Below are 14,924 nucleotides of genomic sequence, written 5' to 3' on the forward strand. Positions count from 1 at the left end.
TGAGGGTTTTAGAGGGGTAGAGAGTGCGGATCAGAGAGAGGTTGTAGATGGATAGTACGAGAGGCGGCTAAGTATGTCCTCTTAATGGGAGGGAGTAGGGTGATAAAGTAGAAAGATGATTATGATTTTTATTAATTTGGTCGTTGATGTGGGTTGGGCTTTTTTTATTTAAAATTTTAATTATTTTCTAATTATTTTTATCGTTTAAAATTATTTTCTTGAACTATTTTTGTTTTAAAATAGATTTTTACCTTTTAACTTCTTTAGGTAAACAAGATCACTCATTGTTGTTGCCCTTTTTAGGCGTTTGAGGCCTCTCCAACTTTTTTACCTTTCTCTCTTAGAAACCCACTTAATTATTAAAAAAAAACATTTGTATAAAATACTTAAAAATGGTAAACATGGATTTTTATTAAACGGGTGAAAGCAAAATTTATAGTAATTTTAGTGGATGAGCCATTCAAATCCAATTCACTAGCCACTCCCTACACCCTTGTGTGCGAGAAGCATTTTTTTATTATGGAAAAAAAGCACATGTATTTGTGTAATTTTGGTTTGTTTATTGCTCCTAGTTAATTTTATATTCTTTCAAAATAAATGCGAATTTTTAATTCAACTAAAAAGGACAACAACGATATTTAATGTCTAAGGAAGTTAAAAAGAAAATATATTTTAAAAGAAAAATAGTTCAAAAAAATAATTTTAAAAGATAAAAATAATTTGAAAATAATTACAAATTTAAATAAAAAAGCCCAGCCCATGTCAATGACTGAATTAATAAGAATCATAATCATCCCTCTACTCTCTCACTCTACTCTCTCTCATAAAGAGGGCAGACTAGCCGCCTCTCGTACTCTGCAGGTACAGCCTCTCTCTGCTCCTCCCTCTCCATCCCTCCTAAAACCCTCAGCCTCCGACGTCTCTATCATCTGTCCTCACACACAGATACATATATAGAGATAAATTTATATATATCGCCCCAGCTGCAGGTAATATATTTGTACTCACTCTTATTCTATCTGTTTGCTTTCTTCCAATCCCTGGTTTGGTTCCCGAGAAAATATACTGACAACGAAGCAAATATGAAAGTTTGATTCTTTCGTTTTTCAAATAATGAATGAACGATTGTTGCTATTGGCTCAGTTGATTGAAAAGTTATATGTATATATGTATGTATATGTATATAGCTTGTCCTTCAGTTGTTGCAAAATGACGAAATGGAAGGTTGAATGTTTTTTTTGTTTTCATTTTCTATCAATTTCTTGGCAGCCAAACGGAATGAATTGTTTACCCTTTTATATAATGGCTGTATTTTACAAGAGAATGCTTTCGTGACCTATTTTAGAACTTTTCTTGAAATTTATGTCTTTTCCATTAATCTTTGTTCAAGTTCGTATGCATTTTTAATTAGTAGGAAAGATGGAGGCTTTCCATGTTTTCGAATTGGGTATCATATGATAAATGTATAAAATCACTATAAAAGCAAAAAAGTAGGAGTATTTTCTCTCTATTGCTTGAGCAAGTGCTTATGACTTGGGCATCTTGACAATATTATCAGAATAGGGGGTGAAAATGGCTGGAAAGTCGAATAAAGGGAGGAACCGTAGAGGTGCGAGCAATGCTGTGGTCCCATCTGATGCTCCTGTGAAAGATAACTCAAGCGCTTCAGAGCCCATTAAAGCCGAAGACAATGGTGTTCCAGCTGTTGAAGAATCAACTGCTAGTCTGGAGGTAAAGGAGTCTGAAACAGAAAATTCAACCAGCCAAACTAAGCAAGGTGAATTTAGAATTTGGGCCTTCAAATATTTATTTCTGGAAAAGACTTCTGGTTGATATGCCATTCCCATATTCAACATTTCGTCTGATCTTTACAATGTCCTATTTTCTTTTCAATAGAACAAAATTTTTTACCACATGAAAGAAGCAATGTAGATGCCAACATGCATAAACATGTAGACGTTTACTTAAACTCACATGTGTGCATGCATCTGCAGGTACTTGTATACTCTAATCATGTTTGCCTAGATTATTTGGATAGGTAGAAAATAGTTACATTTCTTGGTAAATAACAATTTGATCCAAGTACCAGATACAAAAGACATGTTCTACACTTCATATTTTTGTTGACAATTTTAGATGAATAGAATTACTTATACAACGACAAGACACGAACATTGCTTGGACATATGGGGAAATGATAAGTTATATATACATATATGATTGCAGTCACACATGCACACCCATATACACATATGTAACTGCATTCATATTCAACAAAATAAAGGAAGAAGATCAAGATTGAAGCCTCGTTCTTTCTTTCTTTCTCCCCTCAAGTGTCTAATTTTGTTGTTGCATTGGTTTCATTGAAAGAAATTTGCTGACACAGGATATCAGCGATCTCTGGATTTTTTTTATGACAAACGTTATGTGTGCTGATTTTTTTTTTTGTTCTACAAAAAAATATGGATATGTATTTAACACTTCTTTAGAGGCAATTCCAATGCATTACTTTAGCTGGATTCCCTTAGTTTTGAGCAAATAACAACTGAATTTCTTTGGAGTAATAGTTCATGGTTGAATGCCATATAGCTTGCCTGTCAAGAGTATTTCCCTTCAATAGCAGTTTGTATTTATGTCCTTTATTATCATTAGAAGAACCTTTAGTTTTCTCATTTGGTTATAGAAAAAGCCGTCTGTCTCATTCTGATAATCCATGTCCGTGAGAGTGCAGGTGACCTACATCTGTATCCAGTTTCTGTCAAGACACAAAGTGGCGAGAAGCTTGAGCTACAAGTGAGTTAATTTTGATTGCTATTAAAATCATTTTTTTATTTAATTGGCTGCAAAATGAAAAAGGTAATGCAATTTGAGCACCTGTTCTCATATTTAGGTGACACATCTAGTAGTTCAACTACAGAAATTGAGATGTCTATGTCTTCTAGTTAGATATTTTGTGTCCCTCCACTGTCACGTTTTGTTTGACTTTATCCATTATAATTTCCAGTTGAACCCAGGAGACTCTGTTATGGATATAAGACAATTTCTGCTTGATGCACCAGAGACATGTTTCTTCACATGTTATGACTTATTGCTACACACAAAGGATGGCTCCACTCATCATTTGGAAGACTTTAATGAAATTTCTGAAGTTGCTGATATTACCATTGGTGGCTGTTCCTTGGAGATGGTTCCTGGTATACTAACTCTCTGTTGCTTTGGGGTTACAAGTCTTAAAAAAGGATCTTCTAATATAAATATATTTTTTGGCAGCTTTATATGATGATAGATCTATACGGGCTCATGTTCATCGTACGAGAGAATTGCTTTCCCTTTCTACACTTCATGCGTCACTATCGACATCACTTGCATTACAGTATGAGACTGCACAAAACAAAGTGGCGAGCCCTGGAGGTTTGAGATATAGTTCATTTAACATTAAGTCATAATTTTCTCATTTATCTTACCTGTTATCGACATTTGGAAGTGCTTTAGCTTGGCACTCCTGTAATTCTCTGTGATCTAGATACGGTGAAAACTGAGGTCCCAGAGCTTGATGGTTTGGGTTTTATGGAGGACATTGCTGGTTCATTGAGCAATTTGCTATCTTCACCCTCAAAAGAGATCAAATGCGTGGAGAGTATTGTGTTTTCATCCTTCAATCCTCCACCAAGCTATAGAAGGTGAACCATGACATCTCTTACTTGCATCTGATAACATAAAGATACTTTCCCCCTAGAAAAGGTCTTAACTATGTACCGTTTGGTGTTTTTGTTGTCAGGCTTGTTGGGGATTTGATTTATTTGGATGTAGTAACATTGGAGGGTAATAAACACTGTATTACTGGGACTACAAAAATGTTCTATGTCAATTCGAGCACGGGGAACTCCCTTGACCCTAAGCTGAGTAAAAGTAATTCGGAAGCAACCACACTTGTTGGACTTTTGCAAAAGATTAGCTCTAAGTTCAAAAAAGGTACTATAAATGGTTTATACATTATTAACCTGTATTATTTATTGTTTCCTTTAAAATTTTGAAGTGTATAGATGTTTGATTAATTATCTTCTACTGTTTCCCATTTGAAGCTTTTCGTGAAATTTTGGAGCAGAGGGCATCTGCACATCCTTTTGAAAATGTGCAGTCCTTGTTGCCACCAAATTCATGGCTAGGGTTATATCCAGTTCCAGGTTAGTTGAACTTAATTGTACTTGAATTTTTACTTCAAATGAGGATCTTCGGGTGGTAGAAGGTGGCACTCTCCTTGGGAAAACTCTTGTCTCATATTTAGCATATTTAGCAGTCTGGCCAATTGGCTGGTTGCCTCTTTCAGGCGTTTCTGTTACTGATGAAGATTACTGTCACTATGAATTCTTCCCTTAAATATAAAGGAAATAAATTATAACGATTTTATGTTTAACTCTTCGTGTTGGTTTGGTATATACTGGATGTTAAATCTGCCTTGGTTATGATACTTGAGCATGATCATTGTTTGTTGTTGTTTTTAAGCTGCCATTATATCTCACTTTGCCTTCAATTTAGAGTTCAACAAATTCTCAGTCATAATTCTGTATGTTTTCTTTGTCTGGAACCTTTTGCAAAAATTCTTATCAGCTCGTTTTCTTTTTCTCATGTCTTTTGTGGCCATGAATAATCCACAAATGACAGCGAATTTCACCATAATCATTCTTAAAGTAGGAATGTTTAACCACAATACATGCAAATCATTTTCAGTTTGTGGTCAATATTCTTGTTTCACTATTTTTGCTATTGAAACTTATTTTAGGGTGTCGTTTTCTAAGGTCATCTTGTTTATGTATTTGTAACTTGTGACACTATTATAGGGCATAACGAAGTTGGTTTTCTGAGTTTCCTTGATGTTGTGCTTTATCTTTACATATAAATACATTTTAAGGGATCTTCTATTGTCAGATCACAAGCGTGATGCAGCTAGAGCAGAGGATTCTCTTACTCTTTCATATGGGAGTGAGCTAATCGGCATGCAAAGGGATTGGAATGAGGAGTTGCAATCTTGTAGGGAATTTCCGCATACAACTCCTCAGGAAAGGTAATGATTTCCGTTAAAATATTGGGTTCTAATCTAGTTATATATGTCCTTTATAATTTAGGAAAACTAACGAAAAGTCCATAAAAACTTTAGTTTTAATAAAAAGGACAAATAAAGGTGTAGTGAATAGTACCAGGGAAAGGTAAAAATGTGGTTTTTCGTTAAAAGTGAACAATACCGGGAGTGTTTCGTTAAAACCCCCTTATAATTTTCCGGTAATTATTTCGTCACTCAAGGTTTTATGTTTTATATTGTGTCTTTATCTCTTTCAAAATCCTTATTTTGCAGAATTTTGCGGGATAGGGCTCTGTACAAAGTGACTTCAGACTTTGTTGATGCAGCTATTAGTGGTGCTATTGGAGTTATTAGTAGATGCATACCTCCTATAAACCCAACTGATCCAGAGTGCTTCCACATGTGAGACTGACCTGAAACAGATTACCTTAATTTTCTTTGTACATGTTATACTTGAAGACTTTCAGTTAGGACAGTATGTCTACGAATCACTTTGTCAGCTGCCTAAATGGCGAGTAGTTTTGTGTTAATAATTAGAACTCTGTAAAAACAATGTCACAGCACCTCAGTATGCTAATTATCGCTACCTTTTAATTGCCTTTTATTGAAATAATTTTTTCTGCTGTGTAGGCTAATTAGATCCCACTATACTGTAATTCTGCTGATATTGGCAATATGTTATACATATTTGGTTTGTGCATAAGCATACATGTATTTTGATTCACTTTTACCATAACTCTAATAATCAAATATGATATATCAGCACATCATTTCCATTTGAGGGTTTCTGCATTGAATTTGAACTTTGAGGCTCTGCTTTAAGTTATCTCGACATATTAGACATGCTTGTTTTGATAGATTTTGGTACTCATGTACTTTCCAGGAAGTATATTTCTTAAGCATATGGTTGTAACTTCGATTCTCATGGCATGTGCATGCATATTGTGATGATAGATTAAATTACAATCATATGTTCAATGTCTATTGAATTGATATAAGATTTTGATCTTTTTGGCTCTAGGTATGTTCACAATAATATATTCTTCAGTTTTGCTGTTGATGCGGACCTTGAGCAACTGTCTAAGAAACATGCATCATATTCTAGTCCAAAGATTGGGGGCTCTGGTTTTTTACACGGTTCTGAGAAGGCTCCTGACAGTTTGTTGCATGGAGAGAGTGCGATTCCTAATGGAGAAAAATGCAAAGGATCAAGTACAGTTGATGATGCCACTGAATCCTCTACTGATGTTTCTGCCGAGACTCAATTGGGTGAAACTGAGCAGGCTACTTATGCTTCTGCAAATAATGATTTGAAAGGCACTAAGGCGTACCAGGAAGCTGATGTCTCTGGACTTTATAATCTTGCTATGGCCATAATCGATTACAGGGGGCATAGAGTAGTAGCTCAGGTGTGCCTCGAATCTGATGTTCTTTCTATGTTTTATAACTTTTTTACTCTTATAAAAATTGGTATTCTTAAGGCTATAGCTACAAAGTTGCAAACATCATGTTTTTTAGAAGCAAAATTGTCTATTACAGCCTGAGCTTATCCCTCATACCCCCTGGCTGCACACCCCTATGTGCATGTGCATTTGTCTCTCTTATGATCACGTCGAATCCTTATGATATATCCGGAGATAGTTTTGCTACTAAAATCCATCTTTAGGATTTTTGAAATCCAAAACCATTGAAAAAGTAGTTATAGTTAAAGTTGCCTTTCTAATTACTGAATTTATTGATTCTATCATTCACAACAAAAATATATATTTTTTAATTTTATTTTAAATTGCCATGCTTGCTATGGATAATTTTTTTTTTTACTTTTTTTTTGTTTTTTAATAAGGAGCAACTTTTGCTATCTGATTGCTCTCTCCTTATTCTACCTCTAACTCATTGGCATTGACACCAGAGTGTTTTACCGGGCATTCTTCAAGGGGATAAATCAGACTCTCTTCTGTACGGTTCTGTTGATAATGGCAAGAAAATATGCTGGAATGAAGAGTTTCATTCCAAGGTGAGGATTTGAAGCTTGGCATATTATATGATGCTGCCAAATGTATCATATTTTGATTTTTTTTAGTCATAAAACTGCTTACTTTCTTTTTAAAACAGGACTTTATTGTGCAATTTCTAAGATTTTATTATGTTTAGGTAGTGGAAGCAGCTAAGCGCCTTCATCTGAAAGAGCATACAGTCCTGGATGGATCTGGAAATGTTTTCAGATTGGCTGCACCGGTGGAATGCAAGGGTATTGTTGGTAGTGATGACAGGTAAATTTCTTTTTCCGTATAAGGTTGGATTCTTCTGTCTGTGTGATATTTGACTTCTCAGAACTCCTGTGTTGATAGTTTCCTCCAAAAGAATCTCTATCTATATGTTGAATATCTATTCATGCAATCAAGAATTTACATTCATATAGATCTAACTTAATACACATGTTTTAACTCTGCTCCCTATTTCAGGCATTATCTCCTCGACTTAATGAGAGTGACTCCTCGTGATGCAAATTTCACTGGATCTGGGTCCAGATTTTGTATCTTGAGGCCAGAACTAATTACTGCCTATTGCCAGGTAAGATATAATACCTTGTATCAGTACTATATTTGAATTTTTTTTCATAAGTTTTTAAATATGAGCCTTTTGTGTATTGGGAGAAGGCCCAAGCTGCTGAGAAACCAAAGTCTAAGTCTAAAGATGGAGAAGGTATTATCACCACTGATTCTTCAGTCATCACTGATGCTAAGCAGGTAAAATTTAGCCGATTCAACTGCGGTTTATAGAGTTTATGAACATTGCAATTTTTGTTAGACTTGTTTCTGCATTTTCAGTATGTAAGTAAAGTTTAGTCGTTGATTTTTTATGTCTCATTGGTCCCTATTTGACGGGAAAGGGGGTTTTACATATCTTTTGGAGTTGGTAAAAATTGCCATAGTATGTTAATAGTGTTAAGGGTACACTTATCATCTGTTTGGACAGTATGATTTTTTATCCATTTCCCAATGGGCCTTAAAGTAATTTGGGTGATGTGGCTTTTTGGATTGCTCTTCACAGGACATAACGGAAGAAGGGAAGGCCACAGATGCACAAGAAAGTGCGTCTCCACCTCCACACACTGATAGCTCTGATCCATGTGAAGAAATTCTTTTTAACCCTAATGTCTTTACCGAGTTTAAGTTGGCTGGAAATGAGGAGGTGTGTTTTTTTACTTTGTAATTTTTTTCAGTGGGTTTGAACATGTATCCATTTATTTGTTTTCCTTTTTCCAGGAGATAGCAGAAGATGAAGGAAATGTGAGGAAAGCCAGTTTGTATCTTACAGATGTTGTGCTTCCAAAATTTATACAAGACCTCTGCACGCTTGAAGTATCACCCATGGATGGGCAGACACTAACTGAAGCACTCCATGCTCATGGAATTAATGTTCGCTATATTGGAAAAGTAAGCATTATGGTTTTAATTAATACTTATAACTTTTGTAAGTATTGATGGATAGAAACTGTGGAAGTAGTCCCTTTTCTTTTCCTTTTGAGGTTTTGCATAAAATGTAACGAACAAGGTCTGATGACTTATGTGATTGTGATAGTGTGTTTGATGCATTTTGGATTATTCTAACAGGTGGCTGATGGGACCAGACATTTACCTCATCTTTGGGATCTTTGCTCCAATGAGATAATGGTTAGATCTGCCAAGCACATTCTCAAGGTGATAGGCATTTCCTTATCTGCTTGATCTGATATTATCACATTTTTTTTATTTTATAAAAACTGAGATGTTGTCTTGTTGGCACCAGGAAATGTGGCACATTACAGTGTTATTGCCGTAAAATCTACGTGACTATAAACTAACTTATTTGGTTCAGTTCTCTAGGAAGGACACAACTCCTGTGATGTCAGATTTAATTGAGTGCAGACCAATGATGCTTATGTGACTTAGATACTATAGGAGTGGGGAACTTGACCTCTCGGGTACTCCCATTATGTGATATATTTTTTCTGGACCAATGCTTAAGCTGGAAATGTCTGCTCGTTTTCCTTTTATGATATTCCTTGCTATTTTATAAGAGAGTGAAAATTATCCTGTTGAGGACCAGGAAATGTGGCGTCTTACAGCATGTTACTGCCATAAAACCTTTGTTGTTGGTCATAAATGAAGCAGTTTGATTCAGGTTGCAGTTGAGAATGTAGATCGTAATGCATGTAACTTAGATACTTTAATGGCGGGGAACTTGTCCCGTAAGGGACTTCAGTAGTGATATATTTTCTTTGGACTTATGCTGAAGTTGTAAATGGATAGTTTGTGCATTGAGTTGTTGCTTAATTACATAGACGGTTTTGGCTAAGAAATATCCTTTCAAGTTTCCCGTCTGACGATTAAACAGCATCCATTTGGCTGTTACAGTTTTGGAATTTTTATGCGTCATATATGCTTTCCTGCAAAGCAGTTTGTACATTTGTTTTACTTTAATTTGAACTGCAACTTTTCATGATTGATGCCTACTGTTTGTAATTGAGCTCCTATATTCTGGGACATCCATTTAAAAATATCAATTCGTGTGAGAGCTTGTTGCTTGTTTGTGCCTATTTGTACTTTGACGCTATTATTTTGGACCAAGGACATGATTGGGAAACAGTTGACTTGGATAGGTTATATATCTTATAGGTGTTAAATATCGTTTTAGTTCCATCCTTTTGGCTTTCATAATAATTGTCCAGTAACAGAAAAAGGTAAAAAACATTGAGGTCCTTGATGTTTGATGGAAAGTGGTTCATGGTTTTCTTGTACTGCAGGATGCCTTGAGAGAAACAGACGATCATGATAATGGGCCCACAATCACCCATTTCTTCAACTGTTTCTTTGGAAGCTGTCAAGCAGTTGGCTCAAAAGTCACTGCTAATAATATGCAGTCTAGAACCCCCAAAAAAGTAAGTCTTTTAGAATTTAATAGTACCAACCTATTGAAAAAATAATTTTTTGTCAATTTTTTTTCTTAGTTACAAGTTATAACTTATCTGTACAACTTCATGGCTTTTCTCATCTAATTTTATCTAACATATCTGTACAACTTCATGGCTTTTCTCATCTAATTTTATCTGTCATCCTTTAATGCTCATCTGAGAACTGTTTTGCAATCAGAAACTGAAGCTATGTGCATTTGAATATTAATTTTTAACTTTTGGAGAAACATAAAATTGTACCAAGTAAATCAGAGAAAATTTCGTCTATTAATTGAAAAATGTTGAGCAGGGTTTGTGACTTCAAGTTCCTTTATTTTCAGGAACAAACAGGACAGAAATCTCCAGGAAAATCGTCCAAGGGACAAGGAAAATTGAAGGATCGAGCATCTGCTAGAAAGAGTCGATCCTCATTTATGCTTGCTAGCTCAGAAACTCTATGGTCCGACATTCAAGAATTCGCAAAACTCAAATATCAGGTATTAAGTATCAATATTATTGTACTGTCCTGGAGAAATTAGATTTCGTTTAATAACCTTTTGATGGATGTTCATACATGAACTTTTTGGCATGAGGAATTTGCATTTGCTTGATTTTTTCTTTTGGTTGCCCATTTGTTTGAGTTTGTCTGCTTCTGCACCCTCCTCTTCGACAGGTTGCATATTTTTGAAAAATATAAACACTTCATGGGGACGTGGTGATTTTATTTCAAATAATTTATCATTTGTGGTATGGGACATTTTTCCATATTTTTAATGGTGTATTACTATTTCGTGAAAATGGACTTATATATGGTTGGTGGATCTTCATGTTTATTACTTGATCCTCATATTATACCTTTGAGTGGTGTGTATCATTATATATTTTATCTAGTTTCCCATTGTTGATAGTTTGAGTTGCCGGAGGATGCTAGGATGCGTGTAAAGAAAGATTCTGTTATACGTAATCTTTGCCAAAAGGTAACTCTGAATTCTTCTTGTCCAATGTACTTGATTGTTACTCTAATTTGTTTCAATATCAATTGAGCTTCTAAATGGCCAACAACTCAACTTTGATTTCATTTTGCAGATGGGCATTACAATTGCAGCTCGCAGATATGATCTTAACTCCGTAGCACCCTTCCAAATGTCAGATATCTTAAATCTTCAACCTGTAGTGAAACACTCAGTTCCTGTGTGTTCAGAAGCTAAGGATCTTGTGGAAACAGGAAAGATCCAACTGGCCGAGGTATGCACTTTATTGCGTGTCATTATAGCATCAGGTTCCAGATGTGAGGAAAAGTTCTCAACCAGAATATACTTGTCGATGAGAAACTTGAAGTCAAAGCTAATTCTCAAAGACGACCAAGACTGACTTAAAAAGTTGTATTAAAATTAAATTTAGAATATAACGAAGCATTTCAGGGTGTATATTTATGTATGTTCTAGTTCTGGGATATCTACCGTGAATCTAAAGATGGCATAGGTTTTTATATTTAAATATAAAGATGCTGCATTTACCATGAAAAGAAATATATTTCAGTAATATAAAGCAGCATTTCAACTTTCAAGATGGTGGGTTTTTTATTAATTTGGAACTCTTCACCATAAGAATCTATAAAGATCTTCTCTCAGTTAATTGTTGTCAATGACTCAACACCATGTTCCAATACTGATTGGTTTAATTATTTACCGTATACTTTTGGTTTCCTTCTAGGGAATGTTAAGTGAAGCCTACACATTATTTACTGAGGCATTTTCGATACTTCAGCAGGTAAGTAATATTATTTGGTTGTTCTTAAATTTTCCTCGATGCGTCTATGTCTAGCACTATTATATCCTTTTTTGTGATTTCAGGTTACTGGTCCAATGCATCGGGAGGTTGCTAACTGCTGTCGGTATGCATATACTTTTCAGCAGATTTTTTGTATTTATAATTTGATATTCATGATGTTGATAACATCTGAGCTAAGTATTTGCTGCGCTGAGTTTCAGGTATCTTGCCATGGTTCTGTATCATGCAGGAGACATGGCTGGAGCCATAATGCAACAGCATAAGGAACTAATTATAAATGAACGCTGCCTGGGCCTAGACCACCCTGACACTGCTCACAGGTAGTGCTTTTGGTGTTTATACCTGTTTCAGTAGCTAAGATGGTGGTTACATGTATATATTTTGAACTTAATTTTCCCGTTAGTCTTATATTTTCTGACGGTATAACATAAACTCAAACTGTTAATTATCAAAATTCTTGATTGGTTGCTCTTTTGAGGAGTACATTATTGAAATTCGTGATTGGTTGCTCTTTTGAGGATTACTATGAAGATTGTCACTGTACCTTTTTCTTAAGATGTGTTAATATTGGAATCTTGATGAGATTGTTTGTGTTTTGACATTTTGATTTACGGTGAGCCGGTGACTTATGAAAGTACCCATCCTATATTCTTATAGTGGATGTAGTGTCATAATCAGTTTAAAAATTCTTTTATCTTGCATGAGAAGGTTGTTTTCTCTTTAAATATGAATTGGTTTGTTTGTGTTTTTATGTTTTCTTAACCTGTATCGTACTAAACAGTGGTCGCACACTTGCCTATCATGGTTGATATTATTCTCTTCTTTCTCACTCCTTTCTTTTTTCTGAATCTGATGCTCTCCTTGTCTTTGCAACTTTGCTACTGCAGCTATGGAAATATGGCTCTTTTCTATCATGGACTCAACCAGACAGAACTCGCACTACGGCACATGTCGAGGGCATTGCTCCTGCTAAGTTTGTCATCTGGACCTGATCACCCTGATGTTGCTGCAACTTTCATTAATGTCGCTATGATGTACCAAGATCTTGGGAAGATGGACACTGCTCTTCGATATTTGCAAGAGGCTCTGAAAAAAAATGAAAGGCTTCTGGGGGAGGAACACATCCAGACTGCTGTATGCTATCATGCACTTGCTATTGCATGTAATTGTATGGGTGCCTTCAAGCTCTCTCACCAGGTATGTTGTGGAAGAGTTGTCCTTTTATTGTAATTTTCACTTGAACAATTTCATTCCATACACTGGGCAACTTTAGAGTGCAATTAACATATTATAACATTTGGTGTGGCAGCATGAGAAGAAAACCTATGACATACTTGTCAAACAATTGGGCGAGGAGGATTCTAGGACACGTGACTCTCAAAACTGGATGAAGACATTTAAGATGCGTGAGCTACAGGTAAGTGGATGGCATCCTTTATTAGCTTGCACAGTGAAAACATATTAAGGGTGATTGCATAATGTATGTACTTTAGTGGTATTTGTTTCTGATTCCTAAATTTATTTTTTTTCTTGTTGCAATAGATGAATGCACAAAAGCAAAAAGGTCAAGCTTTGAATGCTGCTTCAGCTCAAAAGGCAATTGACATCTTGAAGGTACTTTGGATTTCTTCTTTTTTCTTATAAATTTGAAATTTTGTTCAATTGAAGGATAATTGGTGGTTTGTTTTATAATTTGCTTCCAAAGTCATGGTCTCATCGTTACATTTCTCCTATTTCTGTTCCACATCTTTTCATATTTCTAATTATTTGTGAAGGACACAAAAAGGCCCAAAAAACCTAGTCCGTCTCCTAATGCTTCCGCACATAAAATATTCTGATGTATTGTCAGAATATTTTATCAGAAAGGAAGAATAAGAGGAACTGTGGGTAACGTCTTGAAAGAAGAATGTGGAGAGATTTGTGTAATATTGCCACGACAGTGATCCTTAAACTGCTAAACCATGCTGTTTTGTGTCTGGGTTATAATTTACACCAAGAATCTTGATTTCCAATTAATAGTTGACTTGGCCTGTCAGGCTCATCCTGACTTGATGCAGGCATTCCAATCTGCTGCCAAATCCGGTGGGTCTGGGAGCTCTAACCCCTCCGTCAACAAATCTCTTAATGCTGCAATAATTGGTGATACTCTTCCACGAGGTAGGGGAGTTGATGAGAGGGCTGCTCGTGCAGCAGCTGAAGTCAGGAGGAAGGCAGCAGCAAGGGGCCTCTTGGTACGCCCACACGGTGTTCCAGTCCAAGCCTTGCCTCCACTTACTCAGTTCCTCGATATCATCAACTCAGGTGCGACCCCACCAGTTGCTGCAGAAAATGGAGAAACTGATGGAGTGAAGGATGCCAATAGTCATCCTGAGAATGGCGCAGCTGATGTGAAACAAGAGCAAGCAACAGCGGAGCAGGAAGCTCAACCACCCGTTGGATTGGGCAAAGGCTTAGCAACACTGGACGGCAAGAAACAGAAATCAAAAAGCAAAGCCGCATCTTGAAATTTTGGGCATCAAAGTTTTTACAGATCGACGCCAAGGTGGGTTTTCGTTGCGAGGTTTTGATATTTTGAGGTAAGAAGATTTTCTGTTGGTTTTGAGGATTAGAAACTAGTCCAAGGAAATTTGTGGATGTTCCCTGTAATTACTGGACCAAATCGGTTCAATGTAATTTGCCCTAGTACGTCAGGATGGAAAATTTCAATTGACACATGTTTTTTCGTTTATTTGAAAGCAGTTCCCTCTATTACATTTAAAACCGCCTTGATTATTTCCTGATTGGAGGATTAATCAGCCATCCCTTCCCTCGGTTGTTTCTGTGCTTCAAAAAATGAAATAAATTGAAGGGCATTTGACAAAGGTCTCCTGCAAATTGTTTGTTCATCGTATGCTTGATAAAATTATTTTCGGAGCCGGAAACTTGGCGGATTCAAGTTTTTTTATTTGACTAGTATCGTCTTGTTTGGATTTATAAACGGAGATCATAACTTGGTCTAAGCTCAATATCACTGTTATGTTTGAAATCCCAATTGGATTAAACTTCGGTGAACAAGCTAGATGGCCGCAGGCCCGCAGTACAACAACCATCACATTTGTGGGCATCCTCTAACAGTGGCATGCC

General features: G+C 35.9%; 1 protein-coding gene across 3 annotated transcripts; it reads left to right on the forward strand.

The window, feature by feature from the left end:
* The first annotated feature begins 771 nt into the window (after nucleotides 1-771).
* Nucleotides 772-14,662, forward strand: LOC103418599 (clustered mitochondria protein-like). 3 transcript variants are annotated; one of them, XM_008356705.4, is made up of 29 exons: nucleotides 772-989; nucleotides 1,559-1,777; nucleotides 2,732-2,793; nucleotides 3,005-3,194; nucleotides 3,271-3,411; nucleotides 3,524-3,680; nucleotides 3,779-3,972; nucleotides 4,083-4,184; nucleotides 4,927-5,062; nucleotides 5,351-5,479; nucleotides 6,099-6,486; nucleotides 6,987-7,091; nucleotides 7,229-7,347; nucleotides 7,540-7,648; nucleotides 7,735-7,824; nucleotides 8,129-8,269; nucleotides 8,344-8,514; nucleotides 8,692-8,778; nucleotides 9,864-9,998; nucleotides 10,352-10,507; nucleotides 10,919-10,987; nucleotides 11,097-11,255; nucleotides 11,724-11,780; nucleotides 11,864-11,904; nucleotides 12,002-12,121; nucleotides 12,689-12,998; nucleotides 13,111-13,218; nucleotides 13,344-13,415; nucleotides 13,838-14,662. In XM_008356705.4, the coding sequence occupies exons 2-29, from the start codon at nucleotides 1,573-1,575 to the stop codon at nucleotides 14,303-14,305; spliced, it is 4,221 nt and encodes a 1,406-aa protein (XP_008354927.3). In that variant the 5' UTR covers nucleotides 772-989; nucleotides 1,559-1,572; the 3' UTR covers nucleotides 14,306-14,662. The 3 variants fall into 3 exon arrangements, with proteins under 3 accessions (XP_008354927.3, XP_028952771.2, XP_028952768.2); XM_029096938.2 differs by having other exon boundaries at nucleotides 13,859-14,662; XM_029096935.2 differs by having other exon boundaries at nucleotides 777-989; nucleotides 1,564-1,777.
* Nucleotides 14,663-14,924: the final 262 nt, after the last annotated feature.

This window comes from Malus domestica, chromosome 02, assembly GCF_042453785.1.
Source record: "Malus domestica chromosome 02, GDT2T_hap1".
NCBI classification, from domain to species: Eukaryota; Viridiplantae; Streptophyta; class Magnoliopsida; order Rosales; family Rosaceae; genus Malus; species Malus domestica.

Excerpts from the sequence above, each read along its gene's own strand:
- LOC103418599 (XM_008356705.4), top strand. The coding sequence starts at position 1,573 with ATGGCTGGAAAGTCGAATAAAGGGAGGAACCGTAGAGGTGCGAGCAAT. Across the intron at positions 10,508-10,918 it reads TCGCAAAACTCAAATATCAG|TTTGAGTTGCCGGAGGATGC; the intron begins GTATTAAGTATC and ends CATTGTTGATAG. Across the intron at positions 13,416-13,837 it reads AGGCAATTGACATCTTGAAG|GCTCATCCTGACTTGATGCA; the intron begins GTACTTTGGATT and ends TTGGCCTGTCAG.